The 20161-nt window shown below is 36.1% G+C and overlaps 1 protein-coding gene across 2 annotated transcripts in view; it reads left to right on the top strand.

The window, feature by feature from the left end:
- SLAIN2 (SLAIN motif family member 2) overlaps positions 1–20161 on the top strand; it is a 73985-nt gene that overhangs the window by 17238 nt on the left and 36586 nt on the right. For both annotated transcript variants that reach the window (XM_040484238.1, XM_040484232.1), the window contains exon 2: positions 15225–15373. In XM_040484238.1, the coding sequence (XP_040340172.1) occupies positions 15225–15373 (149 nt within the window). The remainder of the gene's footprint in view (positions 1–15224; positions 15374–20161) is intronic.

Here is a 20161-nt window from a genome sequence, read left to right as displayed (position 1 = left end):
GGACACCTTTAGGAACAAACTAGCTTATTTAAGAGGAAGGTTTTTTAAAACTAGGCCTTTAAACTAGGTGTGGCTCAAAAAAATGCAAAACATACAGTTTGCTTTGACTTTGAAAAGGCTCAAATGCTGGAATAAAGGTGAAATTTCTTAAAAGTGTTAAAGGACTATAGGTAGGAAAAGAAAAAGTGGCTGTATCTCCTTGAAATGTGAAAAATATTAAGAACAAGATAATACCATAATATCAGATTTGAAATTTGTGAAAATATTTGGAAAGATAAGGTAAAGAGGGAGATAGTGCTTAGTTAAAAATTAGAGGTTTAGAATTCATGAGGATGAATCAAACCATATCCTACTTCTGTAGTTTACTAGAAGGAAACCCCTCCCACACACAGCCCTCCATTCTAGAGCTTTTGCTGTTATTCTGTGAGAGAGTGAAAAAGCACCCATTTTCTGTGGCTGTAAAGGGTTGTTTTGTTTGATTTGAAAGGTATTAGCAAGGACCTGGGGTGGGCCAGGCTAAGTTTGTAAGTGGACTGTAAGTCTGATAACATTGAGGAATGGAATTTAACAGATGTTATTGAGTTAATGAGAAAGTTTTAAGTATGTATTTAGTGCCTAATTATTACTGTATTTTGTAAATATAATGCAGTTAGAATGTTTGTCTTTATTAATATTAGAAAGAATTTAGTGACTTTAGGATGTGAATATCTTTTGAGTAGGCCTGCTAATTTCCTCTCTGAGAGGGAGATAATGGGTCTTGTGTTGACTTGTCATAGTATAATTCTTGTTTGCCACTGGTTATTCTTAGCTAGGCCTGCTCTGGAGAGGATTAAAAAACAAAACAAAAAAAAAATTGTTGAATCCTAGAAACCTGAGTCTAGAGGTTTGGAACTTGACAAGCAGACATTATAGGCCTCAATGGTTTAGAGCAAATGAATGAGAGAGGCTAGCAAACAGCACTATGTATAATCTAGCCTTGTCCTAATTCATCTTTGAATTCCTGTCTAACATCATGCCTGGCCACTGATGGCCGCTACATTAATATTTGATTAAATGACAAGGTGGAAGTTAATACTAAGCCTTCAAGGTACTTACAGTTTAGCTTGGAGACAGAATGAACTTGGAATTTGGTTCTCTCTGAAACCAACAATGAGAGTTCATAGAAGAAAGGCTTATTATGGACTTGAATGTGACAGCTGGGACATAGGATTTAGGTACAGGTGGAAGGGTATTTCTTGCTATTCTGTCAGAATCAAAAAGTGCAGGGAAAAGGATGAATGCTATATTTGAGTAGGATAAAGAGAAAGCCTGTGAAGATACTTCAGTGAAGTTTGTTGGGGAACAAGTGAGAAATAAAGTTGAATCATTGGGTTAGAGACCATATTGTGGGCGTCCCGTGAAATGTAGGAGGAGATTTTTTTGAGTGTTGGAATATTAGCAAAATGGTGTTTCAGAAAGATTAGTACAGAGATAGTATATAGGTGGGAACAGAAGGCACAGCTATGCTTAAGGGCTAGAAAACTAAGCCTCTGAGTTTTCTCAACCTCTTGTGCCCAGAAGCACATGGTAAAAACTTAATACTTCAAACCGAAGTATTGAGTCGAGTGATATTCTTTCCATTTCATCCCAACTATTTATAACTTCATAAAAATCACCATATCAAACCAAATGATTAAAGATCAGATTTGTTCCTTTTATAAGATATCTACATTGTTTAAAAATAGTATTTTGGTCTAACTAGCTTTCTTCTATGAGGATATTGACATCTTGGGCCAGATAATTCTTTGTTGTGGAGGCTGTCCTGTGCATTGTAGGGTGTTTAGCAGACAAAAATGCCTCCAGACATTGCCACATGTCTCCTGGGGGCAAAATCACCCCAAGTATTGCCTTACAGCATACTTGTGATACAGTGTCAACTTAACCAGGAATATTTAGTGCAGTATTGCAGGAGTAAGTATTTCATTCTGATAACTGTGTTCCGTTTACATTTCTAAATCATAAAATAGTAATGTTTGAAATTTAACAAAACGAAGTTGTACAAACCTGGACACTTTGAGAGTCAAGGGAGTGCTGGGATGCCAGAACAACAGGCTTGAGGACTTCCCTGTACAAAGTGGATAAACAATCACCCTTCCAGTTAATCACCAAATATACATTGTATACTTACTATGAGTAGAGTACTGTGTTAAGATGATAAGAAGTAGGGATAAGAACTGTAGTTGTTGGAAAGCCGCATAAAAGAGGCAAGTCGAATTGGTCTTTAAGGCTGAGATTAGATAAGGAAAATGGAAAGAAAATTCTGCACCCTCCCCAGCCCCCATAGTAAAAAGAACTATGAACAAAGACATCTGTGGTTTAACTGTCCAAGATAATGAAGTGAACATTTATTTGGCCAGTTTGGCTGGACAGGAGTGTTTTGTTTTGTTTTGTTTACTCTTACTTATTTTTTTTACTGGAGTATATAGGAGAGAAGATCAGAGGATGTAGTTTTGGATCAGATAAAAGGATCTTGAAAATTAAGCTGGGGACTCTTGCCGATGGGGACGTTTTTTGAGCTGCGAAACAATGTTATACTGATCTGTATTTTAGCTAAATGGTAGTGGGTAGAGGATAGCTTGGGAAGTCTAGTAGGTATGGGGAAACCACTTGAGACTATTATAATTGTTTATGTTGGGTGAGATGAGGGTTTAGGCTTGGGTGAAGTTAGTGGAAATGAAAAGGAAGGGATGGATTTTAGGGGCATTAATGAATGGATAGGAAGTGTTGATTGAACACATTGAATATGGGGAGAGAGAAAATAGTCAAGGTTAGCATAAAATTTTTCATTCGTTGACTGTTGCCATTTTATGTTTGTTTGGAGGTATCTGATTTTGGGGGATGTTATAGTTAACCTCCGGAGCTCTATGACACCCATGAAAAAAATTAGGACTAGAATTGTTTGAAATTGAAAATGATATATGTCCAAAGAATGATAGTTGGTTATGATGAAACATAAGACTTCTTCAAATTAAAAAAGTATCCAGCAAATATAGAATAAAATAGTAGGAACAAATTTGTAGTTGTATCCTCTGAGATGGCAGTTGATAGAATAATAAAAATCCTGTGATGTAGAAAATGTGTGAAGAAATAGAAGAGCTCAGTTTTTACACTTGTAACATGTATTTTCAGACCCTTGTGTCATGACTTCTAGCTTTGGTAGTTAAACTTTAGTTAGTGATATGGGAAAAAACTGATGGGAAAAGAAGAAAGTTAAGGGACCGGAGAATAAGTTAAATTTATCCTCTTAAAGACCCTGGGATAATTTGATTACTGCCACTTGGGAGAGATCCTGATTAATTGTTGTGGGTATTTTGAAAGGAACAAATGAGGTGGAATGGACATAAATTGAAATAGAAAGAATTTAGTTCTGCCCGTCCAACAGCTGGAGTTACTGAGTGGTACGGTCAAGAATAACTATAGATTCTATGTATAATTTTTCAAGAAAAAGTGCATTCTTTTTATGCACTTATTATGGATTCTTTATAATTATTTCCTTCGTTTCATTCTGCAATATCGAATTCCTTTTTTACTGTGTGCCAGACAGGTTTCTTTGAGGTTGAAGGTAGAGCATAAGAGTTGATGGGAAATATTATTCCTGCCCTTGAGGTGCTTGGAGTCTCATATGAAAGACAGTTATATAATTATATATAAATTGTATAGACACACAACTACAAATGTTAATAATGGAGGACTAGATTGGGTTTTCTTTCTAGGACAATGCCAGTTCTAAAAACACTGTCCCTCTTGCCTCTCAAAAGTATTTTATGCATTCTAACCATTTCGATATACAGTATATGTCAGGAATTCTCACATACCCACTCTTACCTTTCTTTTTATATAACTCCAAAGAAAAAGAAAAGAGAATGTCTGAGCTGGTCCTAATATTAACTTTAGTTCTATGAACAGAGTACAGTGTACCCTTCTCTCTTACCTCTACTCTGGCATGTAACATAGGAATATTGCCACGTTTTCTGTAGCACTTCAGTTACCTGTAATTTTAGGCTAACCCAGTGTTGACGATAAACACATATATTTAAATACAAATATTTAAACATATATGTATCTAAATACATGTATTTAGATTCCTCCTATTCGTATTTTCACAAAGCGGATAAAATATTTTAATTTCATAATTTAAGAAACTAAGTTTAGAAACTTTAAGAGCACTGCAAATAGAAAATTCTCTGATAGAACAGTTGTTTAGTCTTTATTGTATTAATAAACCTGTGTTTCCGGTTTTTTGTGGATTCTAACTTTATGCTCTCGTACCTTTTCTCAGATATTTGTGCAGAAACTTTCTTAAGAAAAATATATTAATTTAAAAATTTTTAACGTTTATTTATTTTGAGAGGGTGAGAGCGAGCATGAGTGGGAGCACGGAGAGAGGGGGGAGAGAGGATCTGAAGCAGGCTCTGCGATGACAGCAGACAGCCCAATGGAGGGCTCGAATTCGTAAACTGTGAGATCATGACCTGAGCTGAAATGAAGAGTTGGACGCTTAAATGATTGAGCCACCCAAGCACCCCTATTAATTTTTAAAGCCAAACCTTAATGGGCAAACTGCTAAAAGTCATTAGAGTATGCATTATTATCTGGGATTTGAAGAGTATGTCATTGGCTAAAAGTTACAACTTGTTAGCTGTAAGTTGTATGGCTTCTACAGATAAAATTCCTGTTTAAGGCATTTCACCAATAAAGTTAGCTATTAACAAGCAAGGTACTCCAAAAGAATACATGTTGGGGTGCCTGGGTGGCTCAGTCAGTTAAGCATCTGACTCTTGGTTTCAGCTCAGGTCACGATCTCATGGTTGGTGAGTTTGAGCCCCCACATCAGGCTCTCTGCTGTCAGCACGGAGCCCACTTCAGATCCTCTTCCTCCCCCCCCTCTGTCCCTCTCTGGCATTCTCTCTCTTTCTTTCAAAATACATAAATAAAAGTTTAAAAAAATGTACATGTTTTTTACATATACATGTAACCTATGTATCTGTATGTAAATATGTATAAACCTATAACCATGTATGTTCTCTGTGGACTAAAAAATACCATGAGTAGTAATTGTTATCTATGTATGTGATGGTGGCTGAAAAATCTATGTTTAGTCAGTATACATAAGGATTGTCTTGCTTTACAGCTATTGTCAAAATTTGCACAGTCTGGTGGTATAGTTTGAGACTCCCAGCCTTCCTGATGCCTTTTGTCAAAAACAAAACAAAAAAACCCCAAAAACCAAACAATTCAATTTTTGATTGCTGCACTCTAGGTTGGTCCCACTGTAACTATTGTTCCCAGCAGTATGTGGCTATGCCTCAACAGTAGAAGATTGTCTTTTTAAAGAGGTAATTTCCAACCTCACTTTTGTAGAATTCCAGGGAATATCAAAATTCTTTTCATTTTCTTAAAAAAAACTCTTGCCATACTGGAATGAGAATCAAGAGGTTTGTGAAATGAAAATGGAAACGTAGAGTATCACTGTCTAAAACTTTAGAATTCACTACTTTAAAGCTTTTCTTCATTCTTTTCTGTTTGCTTGCTCTGCCTTGTGTTTTGGTAACCATGTTGTATTCTGCTGTCATATACCTTCTGTTTATATATGTATCCTACCCTGCAGCTAATGTCACTTCAGTGATTGTAAACTGCTGTAAGAATTTCTTAATGAATTTGCCTTGCTAATAATTACCATTATTATTAGTAATACTGATGACAGTCCTCTGAAAACCAGAAGAGTATTTTATATTTCTTCATATAAATGTAGTATATATGCCTGCAAGTCAGCTAATGGACTAAATATAATAGTTAATGGCATAATTAATCTAAAATTTCAAAAAGTCCCTTATTACATATATGAATTGAAGATGTTCTTCAGTTAAGTTGTGATTTTTTTTTTATTGTAATAGTGGGATCGATTACAACTTTATACTTTATGGTTGGTAGGGCTTAGGAAAAGAGAACAGGGAACAGCAGGAACCATTAGAATGACTACTATGTTGAAGTCTTTTTTTTTTTTTTTTTTTTTTGTTAAGTAAATTCTACCCCCTAATGTGGGTTGAACTCAGGACCCTGAGATCAAGCGTTCCATGCTCTACCGACTGAGCCAGCCAGGGGCCTCCTTAGGCACTAAAGCATAATACTTAAGAGAGTAGGTTCTGGAGTAATCCTAGTTTTGTCACTTAATAACTATGTCACTTTGGACATTTATATCTCTGTCATTTATCTCATTGTGCCTTGGTGACCTTATCTGTATAATGGGGATTATGATAGCACCTATTCATGGCTTTGTTGTGAAGATTGAGTTAGTATATTTATTTTTATTTTTTTAATTTTATTTTTTTTAATTTACATCCAAATTAGTTAGCATATAGTGCAACAATGACTTCAGGAGTAGATTCTTTAGTACCCCTTACCCATTTAGCCTGTCCCCCCTCCCACAACCCCTCCAGTAATCCTCAGTTTGCTCTCCATATTTATGAGTCTCTTCTGTTTTGTCCCCTCTCCCTGTTTTTATATGATTTTTGTTTCCCTTCCCTTATGTTCATCTGTTTTGTCTCTTAAAGTCCTCATGTGAATGAAGTCATATGATTTTTGTCTTTCTCTGACTAATTTCACTTAGCATAATACTCTCCAGTTCCATCCACGTAGCTGCAAATAGTAAGATTTCATTCTTTTTGATTGCTGAGTAATACTCCATTGTGTGTGTGTGTGTGTGTGTGTGTGTGTGTGTGTGTGTGTGTGTATATACACACACACACACATCTTCTTTATCCATTCATCCATCGATGGACATTTGGGCTCTTTCCATACTTTGGCTATTGTTGATAGTACGGCTATAAACATGGGGGTGCATGTGTCCCTTTGAAACAGCACACCTGTATCCCATGGATAAATGCCTAGTAGTGCAATTGCTGGGTCGTAGGGTAGTTCTATTTTTAATTTTTTGAGGGACCTCCATACTGTTTTCCAGAGTGGCTGCACCAGCTTACATTCCCAGAGTTAGTATATTTAAAATATTGAAATCATTCCTGGCATGTAATAAACATTTAATAAAATACAAATAATAATAATAATAATAGCACTTATTATTGCCTTACTGATTGAGAAAGCTTAGTAAATCTTTATAAAGCAATGTATCCTAAGAGTTTAGAATTACTAAATTATTTTTAGTTGGGGGTGAAACCAAAGATACTTCTATTAATGAAAGTTTTACAAAATCATAAAATTATAAAAATAGAAACAAAATTACAATCTCAAAATAGTCACCTTGATCTTACTTTGGTATGTTTCCTTTATCTTTTTTTCATATACATTTTTAAATATTGTAATCATGGTTGTTTTATTCAGTCTTCATTCAGATGCAAATATTTGGCCATCTCTAAATGTCAGTCACTGTGCCAGGGATTGTGCATTGAAACTGTGAAGACAGAGGCTCTGTTTTTTTGTTTTTTGGGGTTTTTTTTTTGTTTTTGTTTTTTGTCTTGAATATGCCATAATAAATAGAGAAGTTTGATTTTGAGGTATTAAAATCTGACTATTTTTCTTGGCCTGTAGAAAGTTGACTAATTATTAAAGACATAGATTTCAATAATAATTTTAATATAATTTTATTTTTACCTTAAAATTAAATCTTTGTTGTTCTTAGCTTCACTACTTTGCTTTCAGCTAACTATAGTATGAAAAGTGATTACTGTGATTACCATAAACTCAGCAAAGTAACTCCAGTTTCCCTTCCTATCATTTAATTATATGTCTATTATATATTCATTGGAAAGTCAGGAGAGACATATTCCAAACTGCAAATAATTTGAGGGGATAGAATTGGTAGGGGGAGGAGGGTTGTTATCACTCCTTACATTTATACATTTCTATATTACTGAAAGTTGTTACATCTTTTAAAAAATAATAAAGTTGCATTCTTAGTTCTTATCAGTCATATTATACAGGCATGTGTGGCATATGGGCCAAAATGTGAGTTATTACTGTCAGTTTCATAATATTAATATTCTTATATTCCTACTAGTTCTCTCAGTATTTAACAATATACATAAATTATATTTAATGATTTTTAATTCTTCTGTAATGATATAAGGGAAAAAGTAATATCTCGAGGGCCAATTTCTTTTTTTTTAATGTTCTCGCTCTCTTTTTCTTTTTTAAGTTTATTTATTTTGAGAGAGAGTGCACAAGCTGGGTAGGGTCAGAGGGAGAGGGAGAGGGAGAATCCCAAGCAGGCTCTTTGCTGTCAGTGCAGAGCCTGATGCAGGGCTCGACCCCATGAACCATGAGATCATGGCCTGAGCCGAAATCAAGAGTCAGACACTTAACCAACTAAGCCACCCAGGTGCCCCAAGGGCCAATTAATTTATAAACTATAACTTACATAGTATAAGATTCACCTATTTAAAGTGTACTGTGGTTTTTAGTATTCATTGGTTTCTAGTATATTTACAAAATGGTACAACCATTATCATAGTCTTGTTTCAGAATATTTTTAACATTCCCCAAAGAAACCATGTACCCATGAGCAGTCACTTCCCATTTCTCTTCTCCCTACCCCCTCTCCTATCCCTCGGCAACCATTAATCTACTTTTTGTCTCCTAGTTTGGCCTATCCAGACATTCCATGTAGATCTCATATAGTACATGGTCTTTTGTGGCTAGCTACTACTTAGTGTAATGTTTTTGAGGTTCACCCAATGTTTTAGCATTTTTGTCACTAGTACATTTTTTTAAATGTCTTTTTTCAACTTATAAATACCAACTGAAAAACTTCAAAAAGACAAAAATGAACGAAGTATAAAGCTAAATCTTTTGTAACTAGAGTGGATGTTAGAGGTGGAATTTCCTTTTTAACAAGGCATATTTAGGTGGCTGCAAAGATGCTTTGTTAAAACATCTTGCTTCACTATTTACTACTAGTCGTTTTTTGTTTTTGTTTTTTTAGTTTAGTTTACTTATTTTGAAAGAGAGAGAGAGAGGGAGAGACAGAATCCCAACAGGCTCTGCACTGACAATGAGGAGCTCGAACTTATAAACCATGAGATTGCGACGTGAGCTAAAATCAAGCAGGTCACTTAACTGACTGAACCATCCAGGCACACCTATAGTACTAGTCTTATGAGAGGTGGTTAGGAAGGTTTCCCTGATTAAGTGACATTTAAGCTGAGACACAGTCAAAAGTAGGAATGGTCTGACCAAGGTTGGGCAAGGGAGGATGAGATAAGCAAAAAGAATTGAGCTTGTTTCAGGCAGAGGGAACAACATGCATGTGTGACCTAGAAGCAAAAGTGTTGGGCTTTCCAGGAATAGAAACTAGTACCATATGGTTGCTATTAAAATTTGGGTGGTGGATGAAAGTGAGAAATGCAGCTTTTTAAAAAAGTACTGAAACAGATCACCGCTGATGCCTGAAAGGGCTGTGGGGGCCTTTTTTTTTTTTTTTTTTTTTTTTTTTTTTTTGGATAAGACTCTGTCATAAGGGCAAAAGGAAACTGGCACAGAATTTTTAGCATAGGTATGTTAATACACTCAAATTCATATTTTAGAGAACAACCAAGCGTCATTATATAGAAGGGATAAGAAGAAAGCAAGACCAGAGATTTTCAGGGCTTTTTTTTTTTTTTAAGGGTTTTTCTTTTTCAAAATTGTTTTGACATTCTTTGCTCTTTACATTTTCATATAACTTTTAGAATTAGCTTGTCAATATCTGTAAAAGAGGCCTGCTGAGATTTGTTTTTAGAGATTGTGTTGTGTAGATCAGTTTGGAAATACTGACGTCTTGACAATATTGAGTCTTCAGGTCTATGAACATAGTACATCTTTCATTTATTTAAGTTTTCTTTAATTTATCTCAGTGTTTTACTGTTTTTAGTGTACAACTCTTATACTTCATTTGTTATTTCATATTTGAAATAATATATAGATATACAAATGATTGTTTTGCCTGTCAATCCTGTATCCTACAACCTTAGTAAATACATTTATTCTAGTTGGGTGTTTTTGGTTTTGGTAGATTCCTGCGAAGGCATTTCTATATACAGGATCATGTTGGCTGTGAATAAAGACTGTTTTGCTTCCTTCTTTCATATGATGTCTTTAATTACTTTTCCTTGCCTTGTGAAACTGGTGAGACACTCTAGTGTAGCATTGTATAGAAATGATGAGAGCTTACATCCTTAACTTTATTCCCAGTCCTAGAAGAAGAATTCATTCTTTCACCATTAGATCTATTTTTCTGAAAGAGTTTGTGTAGGATTTGGTATTATTTTTTCCTTGGTTATGATAACATTAATAGGTAAAGGCATTTGGGCATGGGTTGTTTTTCTTTACAGGAAGATTTCTAATTACTGATTCAATTTCTTTTTGTAAATCTCTTCAGATTCTCTGTTTCTCTGTGAGTCCCATTTGGTAACTTGTATCTTTCTAGGAATTTGTATATCCTATCTAACCTGTTTGCATAAACTGTTCATAATATTCCCTTATAATCCTGTTTGTAGCAATGTTCACTCTTTATTTCTAATTTTTGTAATTAGTGTTTTCTCACTTTTTTTTTTGGTAAATCTAAGATACTGCATTTTTAGAATCTTTTCAAAGAACCATATTTGGTTTCTTTTTTTTTTCCCCCTGTATTTTTCTATTTCACTGATTACTACTAATATTTATATTTTCCTCCCTTCTGACTGCCTTGAGTTTAATTTGCTCTTCTTATTTTTTATGATTAGACTGTTGATTCGAGACCTCTTTTCTTTCCTAATATGTGCTAAAAATTATAAATTTTCCTCTAAGTACTTCACTGTCTTCATCACATAATTAGTGGTATGTTTTATTTTTGTTTTTTTCAGTTAAAGATATTTTCTAATTTCCCTTGTGATCTATTATTTGACCTGTGGTTATTTTTAAGTGTGTTGTTTAATTTCCAAATATTTGGAATTTACTACATTTCTTTCTGTTGATTTCTAATGTAATTCCATTGTGGTCAGAGAACAAACTTTGAAGAATTTCAGTTATTTTAAATTCAGAAAGACTTTTTCATGGTCAAATTGATCTGACCTGAAGAATGTCCCGTGTGTACTTAAAAAGAACATCTGGGGGCGCCTGGGTGGCGCAGTCGGTTAGGCGTCCGACTTCAGCCAGGTCACGATCTCGCGGTCCGTGAGTTCGAGCCCCGCGTCGGGCTCTGGGCTGATGGCTCGGAGCCTGGAGCCTGTTTCCGGTTCTGTGTCTCCCTCTCTCTCTGCCCCTCCCCCGTTCATGCTCTGTCTCTCTCTGTCCCAAAAATAAATAAAAAACGTTGAAAAAAAAATTAAAAAAAAAAAAAAGAACATCTGTTCTTTTATTGATGGGTAGAGTGCCCCATAATTGTCAGTTAAGTAAAATTGCTTGATAATGTTCAAGACTTCTAAATTCTTACTGATTTTTCCATGTAGCTCTTTTTTCAGCTCTTAAGAGGGTGCTATTGAAAACTCCAAATAAAATTTTTCAGTTGTCTCTTTTTCTTTTTATTCTACTACTGTTATTAGGTATCTTTTTATTTGATTGTTATATCTTTCTGATGTATTGATCTCTCTTTGTCTCCAGTAATATTTCTTAAGTTCCAGCTCTTTTATGGTTACTATTTTCATGGTATATCTTCCCGTCTTTTAGTTTCAACCTACTTGTGACTTTGAATCTAAGGTGTTTCTTCTACCGAAAAATATAGTTAGGTCTTGTTTTATTGTTTGTTTTTTCAAAATTTATTTATTTTGAGAGAGAGAGTGTTGGCGGGAGAGAGGGGGAGAGCGAGAAAGAGAGTGCAGAGCCTGATGCGGGGCTCGAACTCATGAGCCATGAAATTATGACCTGAGCCTACGTTGGATGCTTAACCAACTGAGCCATCCAAGTGCCTGGGTCTTTTTTTTTTTTTTTTTTTCTTTTTTATTCAGTCTGACCATCTCTGCCTTTTGAATAGATTGCTTATAGTCTATTCAATTTAGTGTAATTATTGGTGTGGTTGGATTTATGTCTGCCATTTTGGTTTTTGTTTTCAGTTTGACTTCATTTTTCTGTTCTTCATCCCAACTTTAACTGTTTTCTTGGTATGGTGACTGATTTCCAGTTGTATCCCTGATATTCTGTGTATTATATTGTGAAACTCCTAATCATATTTCTTCTTTTTTAGTAAGCAGTTTTTTCTAGGTATAGTGCATGGGATAGACGTTCAGCTCTCTGCCAGGTCATGCTGACATCATGTCAGCAAGAGTGGGGCCCTGGCTCACACTATCTTCTTCCAGATGGATGGGGTGTAAAATCAACTCTATACTGGGCCCTACTGACATGTAGAGAACTGGTAAAGGGCGATGAGATGCTCACTCCACACTGCCTCCTGCCTTGTTGATGCTGGGTAGGAGTGGAGGCTCAGCTCCCCACTGGGCCTCTATGACTTAATTTTAGCAGAATTAGGGTAATGAAGTTATACATTTCAAGTTTTCTTGGCAGGTGAAAGCTTGACAAATCCCAACCCTTGTAAGTTGTATTAGCCACCTATGTACTGGCTGTGCCCATCAGAAATAAGTCCCTTTTGATTCAACATTATTATTAAGTTATTAAATATTATTTAAAAACTTCAAAAGCACCAGTGAGAAAAATGTTTTTAGCTCATGAAATAGTTATTTTGAAGAAGTCTATGTGTTTGTAAGAAACAAACAAAGGAGATGATATGTATTCAAATATTTTTAGGATTTTCTTTAAAAATTCAGGGACTGAAACATCTTGGTCTTGCTAAAAGAGGATCCACTTACATGCTACAACCCAGTTCACATGTCCTCTGTCAGGTTTAGAAATACTTTGAAACCTCAACCAAAGGTTCCTTGACCAAAGAATAATTTTTTGCCAATGCCATTTGGGCCATAGGCCTCCATTTTTAGACTTGAGGGTTGTAATGGGGCACTGAAATAAGATAGAGTGATAAGAGATAGTTGGCATACTCGGGTTATTGAATCAGTCTCCCTCTTTACATCACTGTAGGAATGTACAGGTTAGTGCATTCTCTGTTGCCAGTTAGGGAAGTAAATATAGGAATGGTGGGGGGAAAGGTAAGTTTGTACATGTAGGATCAGCAAGACTTGGTGATAGATTATTGGTGAAGGTAGGAAATAAAACAGATGGAGGAACCCAAAATTTGAGTTTTTAGCTTTTGTAACTGAAGGAATTATGGTGCCATTGACAAAAACAGGAGAGCTACCATTCATAGGGTATAGGAGATATGATGGCTTAGTGTAATTGATTTTGAATTATTGTTTTATTAATTTAGTTTATAGCACATTCTGTATTTTTAAAGACTCTAAAAGCACCTTATAATTTTTTAATAAAAACTTTATCAGGATATAATTTATATAATATAGAATTTACCCATATCTTTATAATATATACATGCAATAAAATGCATCATAAGATTCAAGAATTTAGTATATTTACAGTCATGACATTGTTACCACAGCCATCACCACCATGTAATTTTAGAACATTTATTTCACTCTAAAAGAAATCTCTTCCCCATTCCTACCTCTTCTAGTCCTAGACAATGACTAATCTACTTTCTGGTGTGTCCTTTTCTAGACATTTTGTATAAATGGAATCATACAATATGTGTGTTTTTTGTGTCTGGTTACTTTGAGCATGTTTTTGAGGCTCATTCCTGATCCTTGAACTTTTTACAGTTAGTTTTACAGCTAACAGTAGAGGAACATACTAAGCACACATGAGTCATGTGATTAAATTGTGTGAAACCAGTAGTGTAGGGAAAAGTTATATGTTGAAAGAGTAATGATCATAAAGTGATTTTGTTAATGTTTATTCATCAATAGTTTTGTTTGCTAAATATTTCTAACCTAAAATACCTATATATGATAGTTATCACAATTAAAATGGAATGCTGAGGTAGAGATTTATTATGAAACATTTGTAGTATTTAAGATGGAAAGAGAATGAACCCCATTGGTTTCGTTTTCTTTTTGAACTGTTATTAAGGTATTTCATAAATTGAGATTTTATTTCATTTTTTTCCAAATGAACATGGATTGTTGACTAGAAAAATGATTATTTACCCTATTAGTTTTGATTATCTTGATCAGAGCTAACTAGTTGATGTGAGTGACTTAATTTATAGATAGGGGAGATGAGAAAAGGGATGGAAAATGTACATTGGGTCACTAGAAAGTAGTTTGTCAATTCTGGTACTATAGAGATATATTTAAATGTTTATACCAGAACACATTTTATTTGATTGCCCTAACTTGATTAATATAAAATGTGAAATTACTAACTCCTGGTCTTGCGGAGACATTTAACTATGTAGATAAAGCATACTGTTGTTTACTTCATAAATTCCACTCAAAGTGTCTTAATTTGGAAACCATTCTGATTAGAATTTAAGTAACTTCACATTTTTCATATGGTGTCACATTTGAAATAAATTAATATCAATTGACATAATCTGGACCAATCTGAGGAAAAAACTATGAAGTAGGAAATTCAAGGGTATCACTCTCCTGTCTTCTGCCCACATTGTCTTTTTGTATACCTTCCCCAGGAGCTTATAAAGTGTACTGTCCTATTCTTTTTCCTGAGACTGAAGTAAATTTCATAAATGCATTCGTAGTAAGTTATTCAGGATTTAAAGTATTGCTTTTTTCTGATGTGTCATGGTTTGAAAAGAAGGCTACGAGAGTGGGTACTGCTTAACTAAAGGGAATGGATTGCTAATGGGAGATTTTTGTGTGGTTTGTGGTAGGAAGTGAACTGGCAGGTGGAAAACAAGGTATTTATCTCATACTGTCTCCAAGACAGTACTTAATGATATGGTTATATTAGGGAGTTGATCAAGTACTACTGAAAACAGACCGAACTATTGTAAAGACAGGTGTTTCCTCATAGTTTTTGTAATGAGACTAAAAGAAAAAGAAGACCTATTTTAAGATTAGACAGTTGGCTTCATTTGGGTTTATTTAACATTTGAAATATGGGTTAATATTGATGGTTGTAGTGTCATTTTCTTTTTATACACAAAGTAAAACGTAGGTGATTTTAAAGACATTCCGTGACACCTGCAACACCCCCCTCTTAATTTAAATCTGTCCAAAAGGATCCCTGTCTTATAACTTGTGCTTAATAATGAATGTTAACCTTTTATTTTTGTTTTTGTTTTTGTTTTCTTCTAGGCTGTATTCATCACCAAAGAAAAAACTTACACCAATGCAGAAATCAGTTAGTCCACTAGTTTGGTGCAGGCAAGTTTTGGACTACCCAAGTCCTGATGTCGAATGTGCTAAGAAGTCTCTTATCCACAAACTTGATCAAACTATGTCAGGTATGTCTATAATTTTACTTGTAAGTTCATCTCCTTGCTTTCTTTAATCAAAAAACAGATGTTGAGTTGGTATGTTTTTAGGAAGGCAGTTTTTTGCTTGGTGGTTTCTTAATCTTGTGCATGCCATCATGGGTTTTTACCATATGCACATAACCTTGTTTACTTAATAGCTTATTAAATTACATAATACCCTGTTAAATTTACTTAATAGCTTTTTGCCCCAATCTTCTCATTTTTATTGCACTTCATCCTAAAGAATAATATCCATGAAATAAGGGGTTTATATGATAGGGCTTTTTTTTTTCTAATATAAGTTAAAACAAATAACTATCAAAAATATGTTTGGTATCATCTAAAGTTCTCTCACCACCCTTGGGAAATTCTGATGTGGTGGAAACATACAGGCTGGGAGCCAAAGAGACCCCATTCTCATTCTAGCACTTAGTTACTCTGTGACTGTGCATTATTTAACTTGTGTGAGCTTTTTCCTTGTGTATACGTAACTTCTGTGTTACTTTTTCCTTGTGTATAGAGGATCCTTTTTGGAAAAGCAGTAGCCTTTATGCAATTAAAAAAATTTTTTTTCTGAATATTAAGTGTTTTTAGAATTGTATCCTGGAGCTTGATTTAAATTCTACTCATAAGAGTTTTTTTTAATGTTTGTTTATTTTTGAGAGAGAGAGAGAGAGAGAGTGCAAGTAGGGGAGGGACAGGCAGAGAGGGAGACACAGAATCTGAAGCAGGCTCCAGGCTCTGAGCTGTCAGCACTGAGCCCGACGTGGGGCTTGAACCCATGAACCACGAGATCATGACCTGAACCAAAGTTAGATAGTTAACTGACTGAGCCACTCAGGCGCCTCCAAATTATTAAAAGTATCTAGACAAAGTAGTAGACAATTCAAAATAACTGGAAAATTTCTAACTCATTCCAGTTAGGTGATATTATTTAGATGTTTATTAAAAATATCTTTAGGAACAACTTTCCATTACTGTATCTCACCTTAGAAATAAGGTAAGTATATTTTACAGTTAGGAGTTGTCATTATTCAGCAGTATATGTTCATAACCTACTTTGTGCTAGGTGTTCTCAACTCTGAGGATATTGCAATGAATAAAATAGACGAAAAAGTCCCTTACTTCCCAGAGCTTATAATCTAACGGGGGTGGCAGACAGTCGATAAATAAACATATAAACGCATTGGCAAACTTTTTCTGTAAATAGCCAGATAGTAAACATCTTGGGCTTTGTGGGCCATGAGGTCTCTGTTGCAGTTACTCCCCTTTGCCCTTCTTGGACGCAAGCAGCCATAGATAATACGTAAATGAATGGGCATGGCTGTGTTCCATTTACAAAAAGAAGTGGTGGGCTGGAATTGGCTCACAGGCTGCAGTTTACCAAACCTTGGTTTAAAACATCCTAAAAAATAGGAACTATTAGCAATTGGCAATTAGTCAATTGGACTTGGGGAAAACCAAAATAACACCTCAAAAATAGCAATTTGAGTGAAGTAGCTTTTTGCTTTATTATAACAAGGTATTAAAGGTAGTGGGAGTGTGTAAGAGAAACTGTTACTCTTGAACCAAAACTAGGTGTAATCAGGTACTGGATTTGTTTGACAGTGTTTAGATATTATAGCTATATGCACAGAGCAGTAGGTACAGCTATAAATGTAATATATAGTCAAAGGAAAAGGGGCACCTGGATGGCTCAGTCGGTTAAGCCTCTGATGCTTGATTCCCTCTCAGGTCATGATCTCATGGGTTCATGAGTTCGAGCCCCACTTCGGGCTCTGTGCTGACAGTGTGGAGCCTGCTTGGGGTCCTCTCCCTCTCTTTCTGCCTCTCTGTGCCTCTCCTTCCCTCCCCTCAGTGGATAGATAAACTTAAAAAAATAAAAAGAAAAAACAACTATTTGGCTATTCCAAATTTCAACCTTAGTCCTAAATCCCCCCTTTTCCAAGTTGGTGAGGAGATATTAGATGTATTTCTGTGATAAGGCAGAGCTTCCTGGGAATACAGCTATTGTATTCTAAGAGAATGGTTTCTGTTCAGTCCAGCTCAGGTTCCTTGCAGTGCTCTACTACTTGTCCCGAAGATGTTCTTCTCTTATTGTTTATGATAGTGCATTGTATTTTTTAAAATGTTTTTTTTTTAATATTTATTTATTTTTGAGAGACGGAGCGAGACACAGCACGAGTTGGGGGGGCCAGGCGCAGAGAGTGGGGGAGACACAGAATCCAAAGCAGGCTCCAGGCTTTGAGCTGTCAGCACAGAGCCCAACACGGGGCTCGAACTCAAAAGCCGCAAGATCATGACCTGAGCCGAAGTCAGATGCTTAACTGACTGAGCCACCCAGGCGCCTCATGATAGTACATTGTATTTTTTACCCTGTCTCACCCTCCCTACTGTTTTCTTTGAAGCCGTCTTTGAAGGTTCTTCCTTCTTTGTCCATCTTTTTTTTTAATTGGAAACTTTACATAGCTTAAAATTTACCACTTTAACCATTTTTAAAAATTGTTTTTTTAAGTGTATTTGAGAGAGAGAATGCGTGCTGCCCGGGTCGGGGAGGGGCAGAGAGAGAGAGGGAGAGAGAATCCTCTTAATCCCATGAACTGGGGATCATGAGCTGAGCCGAAATCAATAATCAGACGCTTAATTAACTGAGCCACCCAGGCGCCCCAACCATTTTTTATTTTTATTTATTTTTTATTTTTTATTTTTTAAACCATTTTTTAAATCTACAGTTCAGTGGCATTGAGTACAGTCACATTGCTGTGCAGCCATCACCACTGACCATCTCCAGAACTTTTTCATCATCCCATACTGTACAATTCTGTATCCATTAAATGTCCCATTTCCCCAATCCCCCATCTGTCCACCTTTTAAGCTTAGGGTGACAGAGGTCTCTTTTGCCTGGCTTCTGTCTGTTTTCATTATTTCATCCATTCATATGATATCCAGCGGCCTCTCTTCAACTTAATCTCATTCATTCATACATATATTCAGTTAATATTTACTGAGAGCCTGATATATTTCAGACTTTGGGGAGAGGGTAGAGGATACATGATAAAAACTAACAGCATACCTGAGCTCATGGAGTTTATCATCTACTAGGGGAAATGTACTAATACAAATAGTTTTTATAACTGGTGATACATAATAAAAGAATGGTACAAAGTGCTTTGCTTTGAGAAATGGGGATTTTACTTCAGGAAACAATGTTTGACCTGAGTCCTAAAGATTTAGAAAAATTTGAGTGGTTTAAGGGGGAAGGCGAAAGAGGGAATAAGGGTATTCCAGGTAGAGAACACAGTGTGTACAGAGGCTCTGTGGGAGGCCTGTGCAAGCATGTGGGGAGAGTATGGCACGCACGAGACCTGGAAAAAGCCAAGTGGTGGCTGGAGAAGGGTAGGGAAGGGAGAGATGTGAGAAAGATATGTAGGAGCCAGACTTTGCAAGCCCTTATAGATTATGCTAAAGGTTTTGGACTTGGGGCGCCTGGATGACTCAGTCAGTTAAGCCTCTGACTCCTGGTTTCAGCTCAGGCCATGATCTAAGGGTTTGTGGTGTTGGGCCCCGTGTTGGGCTTGTGTCGGGCTCGGTGCTGACAGGATGGAGACTGCTTGGGATTTCTCTCTCTCCCTCTGCCCCTTCCCTGTTCTCTCTCTTTCTCAAAATAAGTAAATATTTTTTTTTAAGAAAAGGTTTTGGGCCTTATTCTAAAAGCAATGGAAAGCGGCATCCGGGTGGCTCAGTTGGTTGAGCGTCTGACTCTTGATTTCAGCACAAATCATGATTCTCGGGTTGTGGGATCAAGTCCCACAGCGGGCTCCATGCTGAGCATGGAGCTTGCTTAAAATTCTCTCTGTCTCTGTCTCCTGCCCCTCCCCCCTGCTCATGCTCGCTCACGCGCTCACTCTCTAAAAAAAAATAAAAATAAAAGCAATAGAAAGATTGGAGGGTGTTGTTCAAGGGTGTGGTATGTATGAGCAGGAAGACGTGATTAGGTTTGCATTTTGGTAAGGTCATGCTTAGCTGGAGTATGGAGAGTAGATTGGAGAAGGCTAGAAGTGAATGAATGTAGGGTGCTTTTGCGGGGGGCGGGGGTTGATAATGATAGCTGGGCACTGTGTGTTGATGGTAGTGGAGATGAAGAGATGTGGATGGAAAACTGAATGAGCGAAATTTTAGGAAGTAAGGGAGAAGTATCAATGATCTAGGTTTCCAGCTTGTGTGACAGGATGAATGTTATTAATCATTTTGAGGTCAGAACCCCAGGAAGAGAGTTAAATTATAGCGGGAAAATCATGACTTTGAATGTGGAAATGTTGGCTCTGAGGAGCCAGTGGCTCCATAGAGGAGACATTAAATAGGCAGCACATATGGGACTGAAGCCCAGGAAAACTTGGGACTGGGAATATAAATAATGGGGAGTTTTTGGACTATAGATAATAACTGATGTGATAGATATGAATGAGATTTCTTAGGAAAAGGAATATAGTATAGAGTGAGGACATAAAGGGGTGAGGACTTGAAATGCTAGTGATTAAATAAATAACCACCAGGAAGAGAATAAGCTTCAGAGGAGATCAGAAAGTAAAGAGGAAGAAATTAGCACCCCAGTTTCTGCTCAGGTTGGTATTTCTGAGATACTGCATTCTAAATATGTTTAAAGTGTGGCATCTTATCTCTTGGGGAATACGGACAAAACTACACTGTCCAACCTACTGCTAGTTGTCATCAAACTAAGCAGAAAAACAACAAAAAACGTATGTTCTTCCACCCCAA

This window comes from Herpailurus yagouaroundi, unplaced genomic scaffold (assembly GCF_014898765.1).
Source record: "Herpailurus yagouaroundi ecotype Mexico unplaced genomic scaffold, PumYag 28, whole genome shotgun sequence".
Lineage (NCBI taxonomy): Eukaryota > Metazoa > Chordata > Mammalia > Carnivora > Felidae > Herpailurus > Herpailurus yagouaroundi.
Note: the sequence above shows the minus strand (reverse complement) of the source record. Positions and strands in the feature narration are given on the sequence as shown.